The sequence below is a fragment of the Borostomias antarcticus genome (genome assembly GCF_949987555.1).
Source record: "Borostomias antarcticus genome assembly, chromosome: 18".
In the NCBI taxonomy this organism is placed as follows: domain Eukaryota; kingdom Metazoa; phylum Chordata; class Actinopteri; order Stomiiformes; family Stomiidae; genus Borostomias; species Borostomias antarcticus.
Window position 1 is genome coordinate 14,343,907 of NC_140251.1, and position 14,180 is coordinate 14,358,086.

At 43.3% G+C, this 14,180-nt stretch overlaps 1 protein-coding gene across 1 annotated transcript; it reads left to right on the top strand.

The window, feature by feature from the left end:
• Nucleotides 1–9,522: 9,522 nt before the first annotated feature.
• LOC311320923 (ankyrin repeat and SOCS box protein 13-like) lies at nucleotides 9,523–12,795 on the top strand (the record flags this gene model as incomplete). The annotated part of the gene is made up of 6 exons (XM_084452789.1): nucleotides 9,523–9,565; nucleotides 10,198–10,397; nucleotides 10,568–10,718; nucleotides 10,862–10,996; nucleotides 11,169–11,360; nucleotides 12,641–12,795. 6 exons carry the CDS (start codon nucleotides 9,523–9,525, stop codon nucleotides 12,793–12,795), a joined length of 876 nt encoding a protein of 291 aa, XP_084308915.1.
• Between the last annotated feature and the right edge of the window lie 1,385 nt (nucleotides 12,796–14,180).

The following is a 14,180-nucleotide window of genomic DNA, read 5'->3' on the forward strand; positions in this document are numbered from 1 at the left end:
AAAATGTCACGGGTTCTATGCTACACAGTGGTAGTAGACCCCCTCACGGTCTGACTCGTGGAGTTTCCGAGATTCTGATGTGCCATTTCAAAATAAAAGCCTTCTAAAGTCTCAAACTGCTTAAATCAGGATTAAAAGAAAACTACCCAAGATGCCACGTGTAAATCCGAAACATTGATATAACTTTTTTCTTGGGATTCAGCAGGTGTTTAACATTGTATAGTAGTAGATTATTTTTATAATAATTTGACATGTTGGATTTAGCCTATATAGCACATTTCACAGAATCAATGGTCCTTTAATTTTTACTTTTACATTTTTTACTGCAGTTAGTAAGGCTAGTTGATGTTTTCAGCTGCGTAAGAGGGATAAACGGGAGTTAGATCCTATATAGGACAGTGACAGCGCAGTATGGAATAGGCCAAGATATAGCCTATATATATAATGATTTTGATGTAGGTACTAAGTATAGAACCTGCGGCATTATGGGTAGTTTTCTTTTAATCCTGATTTAATCCTGATTTAAGCAGTTTTTGAGAATTTAGAAGGCTTTTATTTTGAAATGGCACATCAGAATCTCGTGACACTCCACAAGGCTGACTGTGCGGGGGTCTTATACCACATTGTAGTATAGAACCCGTGGCATTATGCGTAGTTTTCTTTTAATCCTGAATTAAACCTGATTTAAGCAGTTTGAGACTTTAGAAGGCTCTTATTTTGAAATGGCACATCAGAATCTCGTGAAACTCCACAAGTCAGACCGTGAGGGGGTCTACTACCACTGTGTCGCATAGAACCCGTGGCATCTTGGGTAGTTTTCTTTTGATTCTGATTTAATCCTGATTTAAGCAGTTTTTGAGACTTTGGAAGGCTTTTATTTTGAAATGCCACATCAGAATCTCTTGAAACTCCACGAGTCAGACCGGGAGGAGGTCTACTACCACTTTGTAGCATAGAACCCGTGGCATCTTGGGTAGTTTTCTTTTAATCCTGATTTAAGCAGTTTGAGACTTTCGAAGGCTTTTATTTTGAAATGGCACGTCAGAATCTCGTGAAACTCCACAAGTCAGACCGTGAGGGGGTCTACTACCACTGTGTCGCATAGAACCCGTGGCATCTTGGGTAGTTTTCTTTTGATTCTGATTTAATCCTGATTTAAGCAGTTTTAGAGACTTTAGAAGGCTTTTATTTTGAAATGCCACATCAGAATCTCTTGAAACTCCACGAGTCATACCGGGAGGGGGTCTACTACCACTGTGTAGTATAGAACCCATGACATTTTGGGTAGTTTTCTTTTAATCTTGATTCAATCCCGATTTGAACCTTTTTTTTTTAAGGTGGACCGGATAATTCCAAACTGGTTCTGAGAAACGGGTTCTAACTTCAGCCTTGTTTTAAATTAGCATTCTATAAACTAGCCAGGTATCCAGCTAGCTACAGTAGCCTACTGGTGGACGTACATTAGCTAACGTTATGGTGTGTTTCCATAGTAGGCTACCTGTTCGGCTCTACTCGACTATACTTTCAACTCGCTTGGGATTTTCTCCCACAATAGGGTCTGGCTGCAGACTTCAAACCTCCACCACAGGACCCTCCAGCAAAAACCGGAAGCTCTAGCGCTGGACCCTGGCTGGACCTAAGCTGTGTTCGGAATCGCTCCCTCGTTCCCTCACTCCCTATTCCCTATATGGTGGTCACCATGTAGTGAACTACCTAGGGAATGGAGAAAATGTAGGGTACATGCACTGTTCTCTGCAAATCAAGGTGAATTGTGGGTAATAAATAGTGGACTATATAGGGAACGAAAATTCCGTGGAGAATTTGGACACTACAAACAAAATGGATGACGCCCTATATAGTGCACTATATAGTGAATAGGGAGCGATTCCGAACCCAGCTCACGTCTGGGGCCTTTCTCGTTTGGTGTTGTTTTGCCGGTCTAGAGCGGAAGCGCGATGACGCATCTCATAATCATCCAGTCTGGACCGGAAGAAGAACAGTTGTTGTAATGTTTTTACTGTAGGCTGCACATGGTGAAGTTTCGAGTAGATAACATTCGCGATGGCATCACCAGGGCATCACTAGAGCATAGGTCTGTTGTGGTATTTCACATGCCTCTGTAATATGATCTTTAGAAAAGTCTTTAGACACGAAATAGCTTCCTCACTTGCTCCAGCACGCATGCGCACAGCGTGCTGGAGCAACGATTGCGCGCTGTGCGCATTAGTGCTGGAGCAAGTGAGGAAGCTATTTCGTTTCGAAAGACGTTTCTAAAGATCATGGCATGTGAAAACCACAACAGGCCTATGCTCTATGTAAGCACAACTAGCGATTCATTAAGACAGATTGATGAAAACAACCGTTTCGCGGCAGAAAATAGATTTTTAGAAACTGCATTCTAAGTGCCCCGACCACCGCCATTACATGGATATACTGGCTCGCGCTGGATTTTAAATTTCTTCTACATGCCTCCGAACTACACCAAAGTGATCTCGGTGAGTCAAACGTCTTATAATATGTCGTAAATAAGGTCCAGGTTGTCAAAAACGAGCATTTTCCTTTAAGCTGCATAATAACATGATATGGTGGTGAATAAAAACAGTTGTCAGAGCAGATTCCTGGTGCAACAGCACAGGTGGTGTTGTAGTCCTATCCCCAACTGAAAATATTGATCTAGTGATTAGTCAACCCATTGCTAAATCACAGTGATGTCGTCCTATCACCAACTGAAAATATTGATCTAGTGATTAGTCAACCCATTGCTAAATCACAAACTACTAAGCTATCCCATAGGAATGGGCCTATAACCATACCAGCTGGGCAAGTTGACTTTGCTAGCTACCTAACCTAGCCCTAATGATATTGCCCTGCTCGATTGCTGTGCAACATATCAACTGACCAGTTGTTAAATGTATTTCACAACACTGGTTATTCTACTCATGAGACAGTCCCAGTCAGCTGACGTTGCTTGCTGTGTGAATAGTTTAGCTACGTACGTTGTGAGGCAAGTGTTGGTGATAAGGACTAGCTAGCTTGTAGTAGCTAACCTTAGCCAAAGCACTTTGAGAGAACGTGCACAGTATCTCCAACTCCTTGGGCCTTGAGTTAGGTAGCTAACACTAGCTAGCGTGTTAGCTAGCTATCATTGGGCTTCATTTCCTGAACTTAGCTTTAGCTTAGCGTGCAGCCAGGTTATGGGTTACTGTTTATTTCAGATATTACTCTACATTTCAACTAGCCCTTCTCAGTCCCGTTGTCACATTCCGCTCGCTCATGCCAGACAACAGTCTGGCCTAGTTAGGAGAGGCGCTCATATTTACAAGTGTCAGATAAACATGAAACCTCAGCAAAATGGTCTATTTGAACAAATGCTGGGTTTTGAAGCCTCGGCGCTACCAATAAATAACTTATTTAGACACGTTCTGTCTGAGTGAAATTATTTTTCCAAGGTAGTCTTCTTCTGTGGTGGTGGCAATGCTTTGAAGCTTCAACCCAGCATTTGTTAAAATAGACCCTTTTGCTTAGGTAAGTGAAGTTTCATGTTTATCTGACACTTGTAGGCTTAATATGAGTGCCTCTCCTAACTAGGCCGACACCGATTTATTTTGACGGAAAAGTGAATGGACCAGCAAAGGACTGTTGACAACGGGACTGAGAAGGGCTACATTTCAACCAGACATTCCAGTGAAACCAGATAGTCAAAATAACTTACCTGATATAAAATGGGCACTGCAAACGCAGGCATTTCTGATGATTTCCTCAGTCCAGTCCGTACGCTTAATAATGGCGATTTTGTCTGTCTTCCTCTGCTACTGTAGTGAAACCAGGTAGTCAAAATAACTTACCTGATATAAAATGGGCACCGCAAACGCAGGCATTTCTGATGATTTCCTCAGTTCAGTCCGTACGCTTAATAATGGCGATTTCGTCTGTCTTCCTCTGCTACGGTTTCAAGAATGCGCGCATAGGCTACTTGTGCTGACTAGGCTGTAAAAGGGTCTATAATTAACAAATATGACCCACGCTCGTTACATAACTTCTACAACATCCAGTGACAAAATATGTCATGGTACCTTGGTATGTCCATACCAAGGATCAAACTCACAACCTTCGCCGTGATAGGCAGCACACTATCCACTCGGCCACCGCTGACCTGGGAATTCTGTGGAGTCTTTTGGTTTTGATGTTCTGGGACTACTGCCTCTTGTGGTAGCAGCAATGGAATTGCAGGTCAACAACACGACAGCCAGAAAGAAAGAAGCACAGACAAAAAGGATACTCTCTCCTTGGTGTGTCGGCTTACAGCCAACACACAAAAAACTAAAACTAATACTGAAACTAATGAAAACTAAACTAAAACTGAGCATTTTCAAAAAATCTAAACTGAACTAGCAAACCTGTTTTAAAAACTAATTAAAACTAAACTGAAATTGAAAACAAAGAGTTAAAATGATATGAAAAAACAACAACTAATGAATAAAGCAAAATTATTATAACCTTGGTGCAAACATGCTTCCTGGCTGTTCAATTGATTAATCTGTCTTGTTCTGTCCTGACATTTGGTCAGATTTGTCACTTTATTAATAGTAATCATACTGTAATGCCCCAGGGACTCCACAGAAAATCAGGCAACTAATAAAATCTTAGGTAAAGATTTCAACTCCCTCCCCCTTGTGGCTCCATTCTGAAGGCCCCCCAATCAAGGGAACTCCAAAACTAGGGGCTAGGGCAAAGGTGGAGTATTGGGATTGGGCATAAATCATAAAAATACTCAGTAAACTGCAGTACAAAACTGTTACTTGTAATCTACAAAGTAGATGGAGGCAAAAGGCTTCTCATTTGGACAAGGTAAGTGACACTGACATGACTGACTGCAATTTGCCACTGCACATGTACTGTAGTTTCTCTCCAGACTCAAATATTACATTGAGACTCTGCGCTCCGCATACTACATAGTAGAGTGTGTCACTTCGCTGCCTAAGCTGGTTTTCTCAGGGTGTATCGATGGGTCAAATTTGAAAGAGTGACAGGTCGTAGCAGCAAATGAGAGACGCCAGCCCAGGTTAGATGTCTATCGATGGCATATCTATGAGTGGGAACGCCTGATTACGAAAGTTATTACTGATTGGTGTCGCCGGGATTCTGGCGCTACCAATGAATTGCCAGGATTTGAACACCAGATTTTAGCATGAACTGTCCCAGACCCATAGAGACCTGCAGCATGTAACGTAGTTAGCGTATCTTATGTAGTGTATCAGCAAAAACTCTCATGGGTCTGGCGTTGAGACTACCTTGGCGACTTAGGCCCCGGCTACACGGACACGGATATGTCTGAAAACATAGTATTGTCTCTGCAAAGTTTTGGAAAATGCCGTCCAAGGTTGGAATTTTTAAAAACTCTGTTTTTTTGCGTGGCAAGTATTGTGCCTATTGTGCATGCGTCAGGAACTGCAGAACAATGCCGGCTATCTACAGGATCCTTTATGTTAGTAAGTAAGTAAGTAAGTAAAATTTTATTTATATAGCACCCTTCATAGCACGAGTGCACAGAGTGCTTTACAGTAGAAACATTAACAACATCAGAGTCCAATCAGTTACATATGTGCATGTGTAACTGAATACATTAAAGAAAAAAAAGAAAATACATACACATAAACACAGTGACATAAAAGGCAAACATGGAAAACAGGCAATCTGACGGAAAGAGTGTGGCAGATAGAGACGGCCTAGCACTCGAAGGCTTGTCTGTATAGGTGCGTCTTTAGCTGCCCTTTAAAACTGTCCACAGACGCAGCAGCTCTCAGATCCTGTGGGAGCGCGTTCCAGAGTCTAGGAGCCACAGCCCCAAAAGTCCCATCCCCCTTAGTCCTTAGCCGCGTCCGAGGCACTGTCAGGAGCTCCTGGACAGACGATCTCAAGGTCCGGCTGGAGGTGTGGTGGTGGATGAGGTCACAGATGTAACTGTGGGCCAGTCCGTGGATGGATTTAAAGGTGAACATGTTTGGTCCACGTTGCTCGGCTTGATTCTTTTCAAATCAACCTAGCTGTACTTACCCACCACACTGCCGAGAGGAGGCAAGTAAATATATTGCGCCAAATAGTTTTCATTACACCTCAGTTTTCATTCCACCTTCCACGGTCAATGCGCATTCTCTCAATCTTCTTCTAAAATCTGTTGGTGTGGACGTAATTTTTTAATATTTTTTTTTACTGGAGGAGGGGGAAATGCGTTTTTAGCAATATCCGTGCTATATTTTCATATTATATTTGTCCTTTTTTTGAGTTGTGGGTTCCGTGGCGTGGACAGTGGCGTGGTGGCAAGACTCGGCCCCCTTACGTCATATTGGGTCGGGGGCTGTGGACCCCTCTCTGGGCTACCAACCTGCCCCCACCGGTGAAGACAAGTGTGTCTCTAGCCCACTTAGGGGCTGAGTTGTGGGATCCGTGGCGTGATGGCGAGACTCCGCCCCCTCGGGTCAGAGCTGGTCGTGGACAGTGTACCTCTCTCCGGGCCACTGCAGGTCAACAATGGGGCAGAGGCAGCCAGGGAGGAAGCCAGGGAGGGAAGCAGGCAGTGACAACTACTGGACATTTGCTATTCTAGCTGTCTTACAGCCATGCAAAAAAACGGCGAAAAACTTAGCATAGTTCCTAATACATCCATGCATAGTTCAGAGCATGCTTTTCCGGAAATCGGAGCATGCTACGTCACTGTTCAGCAAAATTTTCAGGACAGCTGTCATGACCGACGCCGGTGACTGTCAGGCGGGGTCTCGGCGGGGCAAAGCGAAGGAGTTTTTAAATGTAAGTATTGGCTAAATGTGTCCATGGAAAACTTATTATTTTTGATAGATAGTGTAGTTATAACGACACGGAGCTATAAATGCAGTTTTGTGTTTATATGTGAGGTAAAAATTAGATTTCGAGAACTCAGGATGTCGTAGCTAACTAGTAGCCCTGTAGCCATGGAAACGCAACTTGACGGCTAATTTAGCCAGCCAGTGGAGCGGTCGTGTTCACACGGCTCTAGCTCAAAAATTATTAATGTCACATCTTGGACATATAGATGGCTAAAATCTATAAAATCGGCCGCTTCCTGGAGGTGGTACAGAGCCTTGGATGAGGTGATGGGGACCAGCCATGTGGTTACACTGCATCTGGATGGAGTGGTAGAGCTTTTGGTTGAAGTAGCTCTGCTGCTGGGGGGAGGAAGCGAACATGAGTGCCGTCGATGGCTCCGGCCACACTCCTGAAGGCTTGAGATCTGGCCAGGCGGGCAAACCCGGCACCGACCTCCTCCAGCTCTGCCTCTGTGGGGTAGCGTATCATGCGGGTTATGATGCGCTGAATATCCCTTCTGACTCTGTGGACCACATCACAGACGGTCGACTGGGGCATGTCAAAGGCCTCTGACACAACCCGGTAGGAGGTTGCACTGGCCAGCCAGTACACAAAGACGAGCACCTGTGTGTGAATGACAAGACCATTGTAAAGTGTGGGTACTGAGAAAAGCTTTGTGTAAATGCAATGAAGGATTATTATTATTATTAACTATTAGCACCTCCATGGTCTTGCCCCATCCTCCCCGACCATCCCCGAGGGTAGCAATGAGGTTCTTCAGTGTCGGTCTTGACAATCTGAAGTCCCTTCTGGTGTCCGCACCATCCAAATAGGCCCTCAACAGGGGGACATGGATGTTGACTTGGGTGTAAGGACCTCTGTCTTCCATGCGAGCCTATTGCGAATATTATTAGGGCAGACTTTAAACTCCTTCCTGCTTATGGCATATAATTTCTGTAACAATATAATATGCCGACAGATACCGGCAATTGCGAGGCTAGCTACAGTATTAGCTAGCTAGCTAGCCCTGCAATTGCCGGTATCTGTTGTCATCTAGTTAGCTAGCTAACGTTCAATATTTACCTCAACTTCGAGCACGGCGAGAACAAATCTGGCTCTCCTGGCAGCGCGAACACGTCGTCTTCTCCTTGCTGCAGCAGCTGCACACAGGATGACAGGAAAAGGCATTTTGATCGATGATACACAACAAAAATACCACAGAAATTACCACAGAAAACTAACCACAGGTTCGAGGTCTAGGTAACTGAGCGCCTTTTCATCTCAGAGTGATGTAACGACGTAACCCATGCATTCCCGTCACCTGACTCGAGTAGAATGCTACATTTTCTCACCTGCTAGATCGTTTTTGTGGAGTAGTAGGTACTAAGTAGCATGCTACTTCTCGCATACTAAATAGCAGGAAGCAGGCATTTCGGACACGGCCAGGCACTTTATCCACTACACTACCGAGGATCTACAGAATGTGTGGTGTCATAGTGTATTTATTTTGGTGTGCTGGGACTACTGCCTCTTGTGGTGGCAACATAGAAATGCAGGTCAACAACATGACAGGGAGGCAGGGAAGGAGGGAGGGAGTGACAACTAGACAAATGCTATCTATGGTGTGCTGTCTTACAGCCATGCACAAAAATGCTACAGTAAAAATTCATAAAACTCCCCTCAGAGGTACATGGGGTTGTGTTGAACAAGGATCTGGTGTTGGTTTCTGAAAACAATTTGATTTGACCTTTCTATGCTAATGTAAAGTCAGCCTATATAGAACTCAATGGGATATTGTTATGACTATAATATCAGATTATTAAAATATGATGCAGTAAAATTCATGAAACTCCTCTCAGAGGTACATGGGGGTGTGTTGAACAAGGATCTGGTGTTGGTTTCTGAAAACAATTTGATTTGACCTTTCTATGCTAATGTAAAGGTGAGCCTATATAGAACTAGAACTAGAAAATAGAATTGACTGTAATATCAGATTATTTAAAATGCTGCAGTAAAAATTCATGAAACTCATCTCAGATGTACAGGAGGATGTGTTGAACAAGTGTCTTTTGGAGTTTGGAGCACTTTATTGAAATGTAAAGGTAAGCAAATACAGAATTCAATGAGATATTTATGATTTACCATAAAAAGAGAAGTAGAAGCGCAGTCGGATTGGAATGGGAGATGAAGTGGAGATAGCGTGACCCCGATTATCCGAAATGTAGATGGCGTGACCGCAGTCTCCGAATTAGCCGTTTGAGACACGTCACATGTGCGAGGAGTTTTGATGAATCTCAGCTGTGGACAAATGTCGCTTCGGATGTGGTGAAATTTCAATGCGCAATGTTATGACAAGGTAGCCTAGTATGTCCCAATTGGATGCATACTGCGTGCAAAGTAGGCCCTACGTACTTTCTAGGGGCAGCAGTAACGGCTACTGGTTGTAAAATGTAGAAGTATGCGATTCGGAACGCACCCCCTGGTGAATTATAGCATTTTGGGTCCAGGACTTCAAAAAAAAAAACGAAATACGGCGAACTAGACTACATATCCCACAATTCTCTAGCTAATGTTCCGCTGAGGTCTGATTGCTGAGACTCAAGCCGTGTTGTCTCTGGCAATATTAGCGTTTTGTAATGTTCTTTCATTAACGTGGGAGTCACAGAGAGACAATACAGTTAAATGGAGATTAATCGCACTAGACCATCGCTGTTTGGAGACATTGGTAAGTTTATTCTTAGTTATCAATCCGACACATTAAGCTCCTAGGCTACTAATTGATGACGTAAATGTGACTCCCTAGAAAATAGAGACATGTAGCTACATCATGCGACTCTTATCTTCGTTTTATTGAGGAATTATTCTATCTGTGTCACAAGGACAGAATTTAGAGAATCACTTCAGTAGTCTTATGATAGACTCAGGCTAATTGGAGATGTAGCTGCTTAGTTAAGCTTGTTACAAGCCTATATTAGAACATGGTACTTGGATCAAACACTAGACGAGTGTTATGCAACACAACTGCCTATAAATACAGCCTACTAGGTATCTCCTATCAAATTGTTATTAGGAATGGTAGCTTGTCCTAGATCAGGCCTATTATTATGACAACAATGACCAATGTGGTGAGCTGTGATTTGTTGACTGACCTCTTTACGAGGGTTTCAGACATGGAGACAGTTATTTTCATGCACTGTTACCTAATGACCCAGGCTACTCACTCATGTTTAATTGACTAGCAGTGAAATGGACCTGGTTTTTTTCATGAGATCCTTAAACGCATAGGCAGTACTGTATGCACTTACTAGCCTGCTGCCTGATAGTCTAACTAATTATCCCTCTGGCCCATGACTGCAGCTCATGGTCTTGGATTCTGGACGGACCGGACAGCGGTGCACGAGGCCGCAGCGCAGGGCCGAGCCCTCCAGCTGCAGCAGCTGATCCAAGGGGGAGCAGCAGTCAACATTGTGGCCGTGGACTCTATCACTCCCCTCCATGAGGCTTGCATTCAGGGCCAGACCCAGTGTGTCCGACTACTCCTGGAGGCTGGTGCTCAGGTACGCCTGCTTACAGAACATCTTGAGATGCCCTGAGTGTCTCGGTGTGAGAGACTGAAGATTTGAATGAGGAAATGCAAACTCAGAGTGAGAGATTTAATGAATCCATGAAAAAAGCCAACGGCACTGTGTCCATGCAGCCATGGTGTGTGTGTGTGTGTCTATCACAGGTGGATGCACGTAACATAGATGGCAGCACTCCACTCTGTGATGCCTGTGCAGCTGGGAACCTCGAGTGTGTGAAGTTGCTGTTGGAACACGGGGCTACAGTCAACCCTCCACTGTTCACCTTCTCGCCCCTTCATGAAGCCTGCATGGGAGGTAATGTGATTTGATTATGGCCTTACCGTTTAGCAACAACACAACGCACTGCAATTAAAAGACCTGTATTGAAGGAAGTGATCGCTCAGCCTTTGGTATTATGACTGACCATGGGTTTCTTTGTGCTATGTGTACGTAAACAGGTAATGCAAATTGTGTTCAGCTTATGATTGACAAAGGGGCACATATGGAGGCCCATGACTGTCATTTTGGGACACCACTGCATGTCTCATGTGCCAGACAACACTATGATTGCGCCAAGGTGCTCCTCAATGCAGGTGAGCTCTTCTTGTTTTTCCTAAAGTCCATAATGTTAACACCTGTGAAATAATCGTTTTCATTCAGTTTTATTAATCACCTGTTTTAGCCAGGTAAAATAATTCTTATGACTTAAGTAATTCTGTGTTGAAAGTCCGGAGATTTCCTTTTCACAACAAACTTTTTTCCAAGGTGCAAATGTAAATGCTATCAAGCTCCATGAGACTGCGCTCCATCACGCAGCCAAAGTAAAGGACATCAACTTGATAGAGCTGCTGGTGGAGTTTGGGGGGAGTGTGTATGCCAGGGACAACCTTGGCAAAAAGCCAATCCACTACACCAGTCAAGGGTCTCCTTCATATCTCTGCCTTGAGTTCTATGAGGGTAAGTTTATTTATTGTGCCATTTTTGACATTTAGCTGTATTTATGGTCTGTCTACCTTGAACCTGAAACATAGAGACCATAATTTCACTGATCATTCCAGTATACCTGCAGTTTTTATGCAGGCTCTCACTGAGAAACAATGGAAGTCAATGGGGCATATGTACATGTGTTGGAAAATCTATGATAAATGTGCTTTTCCAAGACGGGAAGCACAGGGTGTAATCTTCCCAGTCTCAGTATGCTGTCCTGTGAAATGTATCGCAATCCGAATATTTTTAGGTGTTTGGCCATGACTTGCACTGTGGGAGCAGTGAAAACAAGCGCCAGGCGACTGCTTATGTTCAAGCCATGTCAAATATGTACAAATATTTGGATTGCGCTTCATTTTTCACAGGAGAGCATACTGAGACTGATGAGATTACACCCTGTGCTTCTCGTCTTGGAAAAGCACATGTATCATAGTTTTTTCAACACATTTACATATGCCCCATTGACTTGCATTGTAGCCCAGTGAGAGCCTGCATAAAAACTGCAGCTAGCTCAATACTGGAACGATCAGTGAAATGATGGTCAATCAATCAATCAATCAAAGCTTTATTTATATAGCGCATTTCATACCCAGAGGCAACACAATGCGCTTTACAGAGAACAAGGGAGGTGGGCAGACATCCCACCCCTACATATTCCAGAGGGAAGCAAAAAAACAGTAATCACCCGAGGGCCAGATAAGTGAGCTGTAAAAATTCTTCCCTGACCCCTCTCAACGAGGCGATCGAGCAAGCTCCTGGAGTATGTTTGTCTACCGGCTAAGAACATTTAGGTCTCTGTTTCAGGTTCATGGTAGACAGACCACAAATGGGGCTAAAAGTCCAAAATAGCACACTACCCCTTTAATCCACGAGTTGTTTTTCTAAAGGAGTAGTTTATCTAGCATTATAAGCTTGGTTATACGTTTTTTTTACAATCATATATTGTAATATATAACAGTCCATATAAAAAAACAAAAGAGACTGTGACAGACTTGAAATATTACTGTCATTTCACAGCAAAGTACACAATGGATCACTGTGGGCATATACTGTATGCAGTATGCCAATACCAAAGTACACAGTGGATCTTTATGGGCATGACATGAGCAATGAGCAGTAATATCTCAAGAGTGCACAATTCGTCAAAGGTTTTTATATGGGCTGTTGTATATGATCATAAGTAACCTTATAACAGGGCTTATGATGCTAAATACCTTTGAGCTCATCTGCCTGTTCTCCCTCTTCCTTAGAGACTCCACTCAGTTTACAGCAGATGAGCAGGGTGGCTCTGAGAACGGCGCTGGGCACAAGAGCTCTGGAAGTCGTGTCCCAGCTGGGGTTGCCCAATCGGTTGATAAACTTCATTTCCTACATGCCACCTCCAGCTCTGGAATTCTACTTCTAACCAGACCTCCATTTAATGATGTGTAGTTACTGCCCAGGGAGGGCATTCTTTAAGATCATCATACCCCAAATATTGGGAGTGCTAGAGGAAACTGTTGTCAAGGCATTTTCGGGACACCCCTGTTGTCTTCTCAAACCATTGCTTTCAGTTCAGCCATTATATTCATAACATTAACAAGTTATAAGAATCTGAAACTCAAGATTTGGTTGATGATTTATGTCTTACTGAAATGTATAGAAATGTTAATCTTACTGATGGGACTAACTGGGTGAAGTAGACTATTGTAAGTATTTGTAAATATTTGAAGACATTTATTTTGATGTGTAAATTATGTAAATAATACAGATGATTGTCACACATTCAAATTATATGTACATAAGTTGCTAAAATACAGATCCGTTTTGAGATTGTGTTGGCAAAGATTTGGTGAGGGTAAGTGGGTGTATTCTTTTCAGTGTCTTTACCAGGTATTTGCCACATTAACAGCATGAACAAGTCAACATGCTGGTTACTGTGAATGTAAGCTGTGCATGTAGGCTCACAATCAACCACACATGCAGATTTTGATTTGAAGATAACTCAAAGTTAAAGGTGAATGCTCGTTTTTGACAACCTGGACCTTATTTACGGCATATTATAAGACGTTTGACTCACCGAGATAACTTTGGTGTAATTCGGAGGCCTGTAGAAGAAATTTAAAATCCTGCGCGAGCCAAGTATATCCATGTAATGGTGGCGGACGGGGCACTGAGAATACAGCTTCTAAAAAATGTATTTTCTGCCGCGAAAAGGTTGTTTTCATCAATCTGTCTTTATGAATCGCTAGTTGTGCTTACATAGAGCGAGGGATTGTTGGGGTTTTTCACATGCCTCTGTAATATGATCTTTAGAAACATCTTTAGAAGAACGAAATAGCTTCCTAACTTGCTCCAGCAAGCATGCGCACAGCGCGCAGACTGGCTATTCTCCGTCTGTAGGCTACACTCGCGGCTCACACTCGCGGCTCACATCCGTCTGTAGGCTACACTCGCGGCTCACATTCTCTACGCTACGATCGGCGTCCATCATATTCTAAGTCATCTTCTATATCCTCAAAATCTGATAAATATTCAGGCATATTGCACACAATATTCAAGGCACCAACAAGCCGATCGTAGAGTAGAGAATGTGAGCCGCGAGTGTAGCCTACAGACGGAGAATAGCCAGTCTGCGCGCTGTGCGCATGCGTGTTGGAGCAAGTGGGGAAGCTATTTCGTTTCTAAAGACGTTTCTAAAGATCATATTACAGAGGCATGTGAAAAACCACAAGCACTCGCTCTATGTGAGCACAACTAGCGATTCATAAAGACAGATTGATGAAAACAACCGTTTCGCGGCAGAAAATA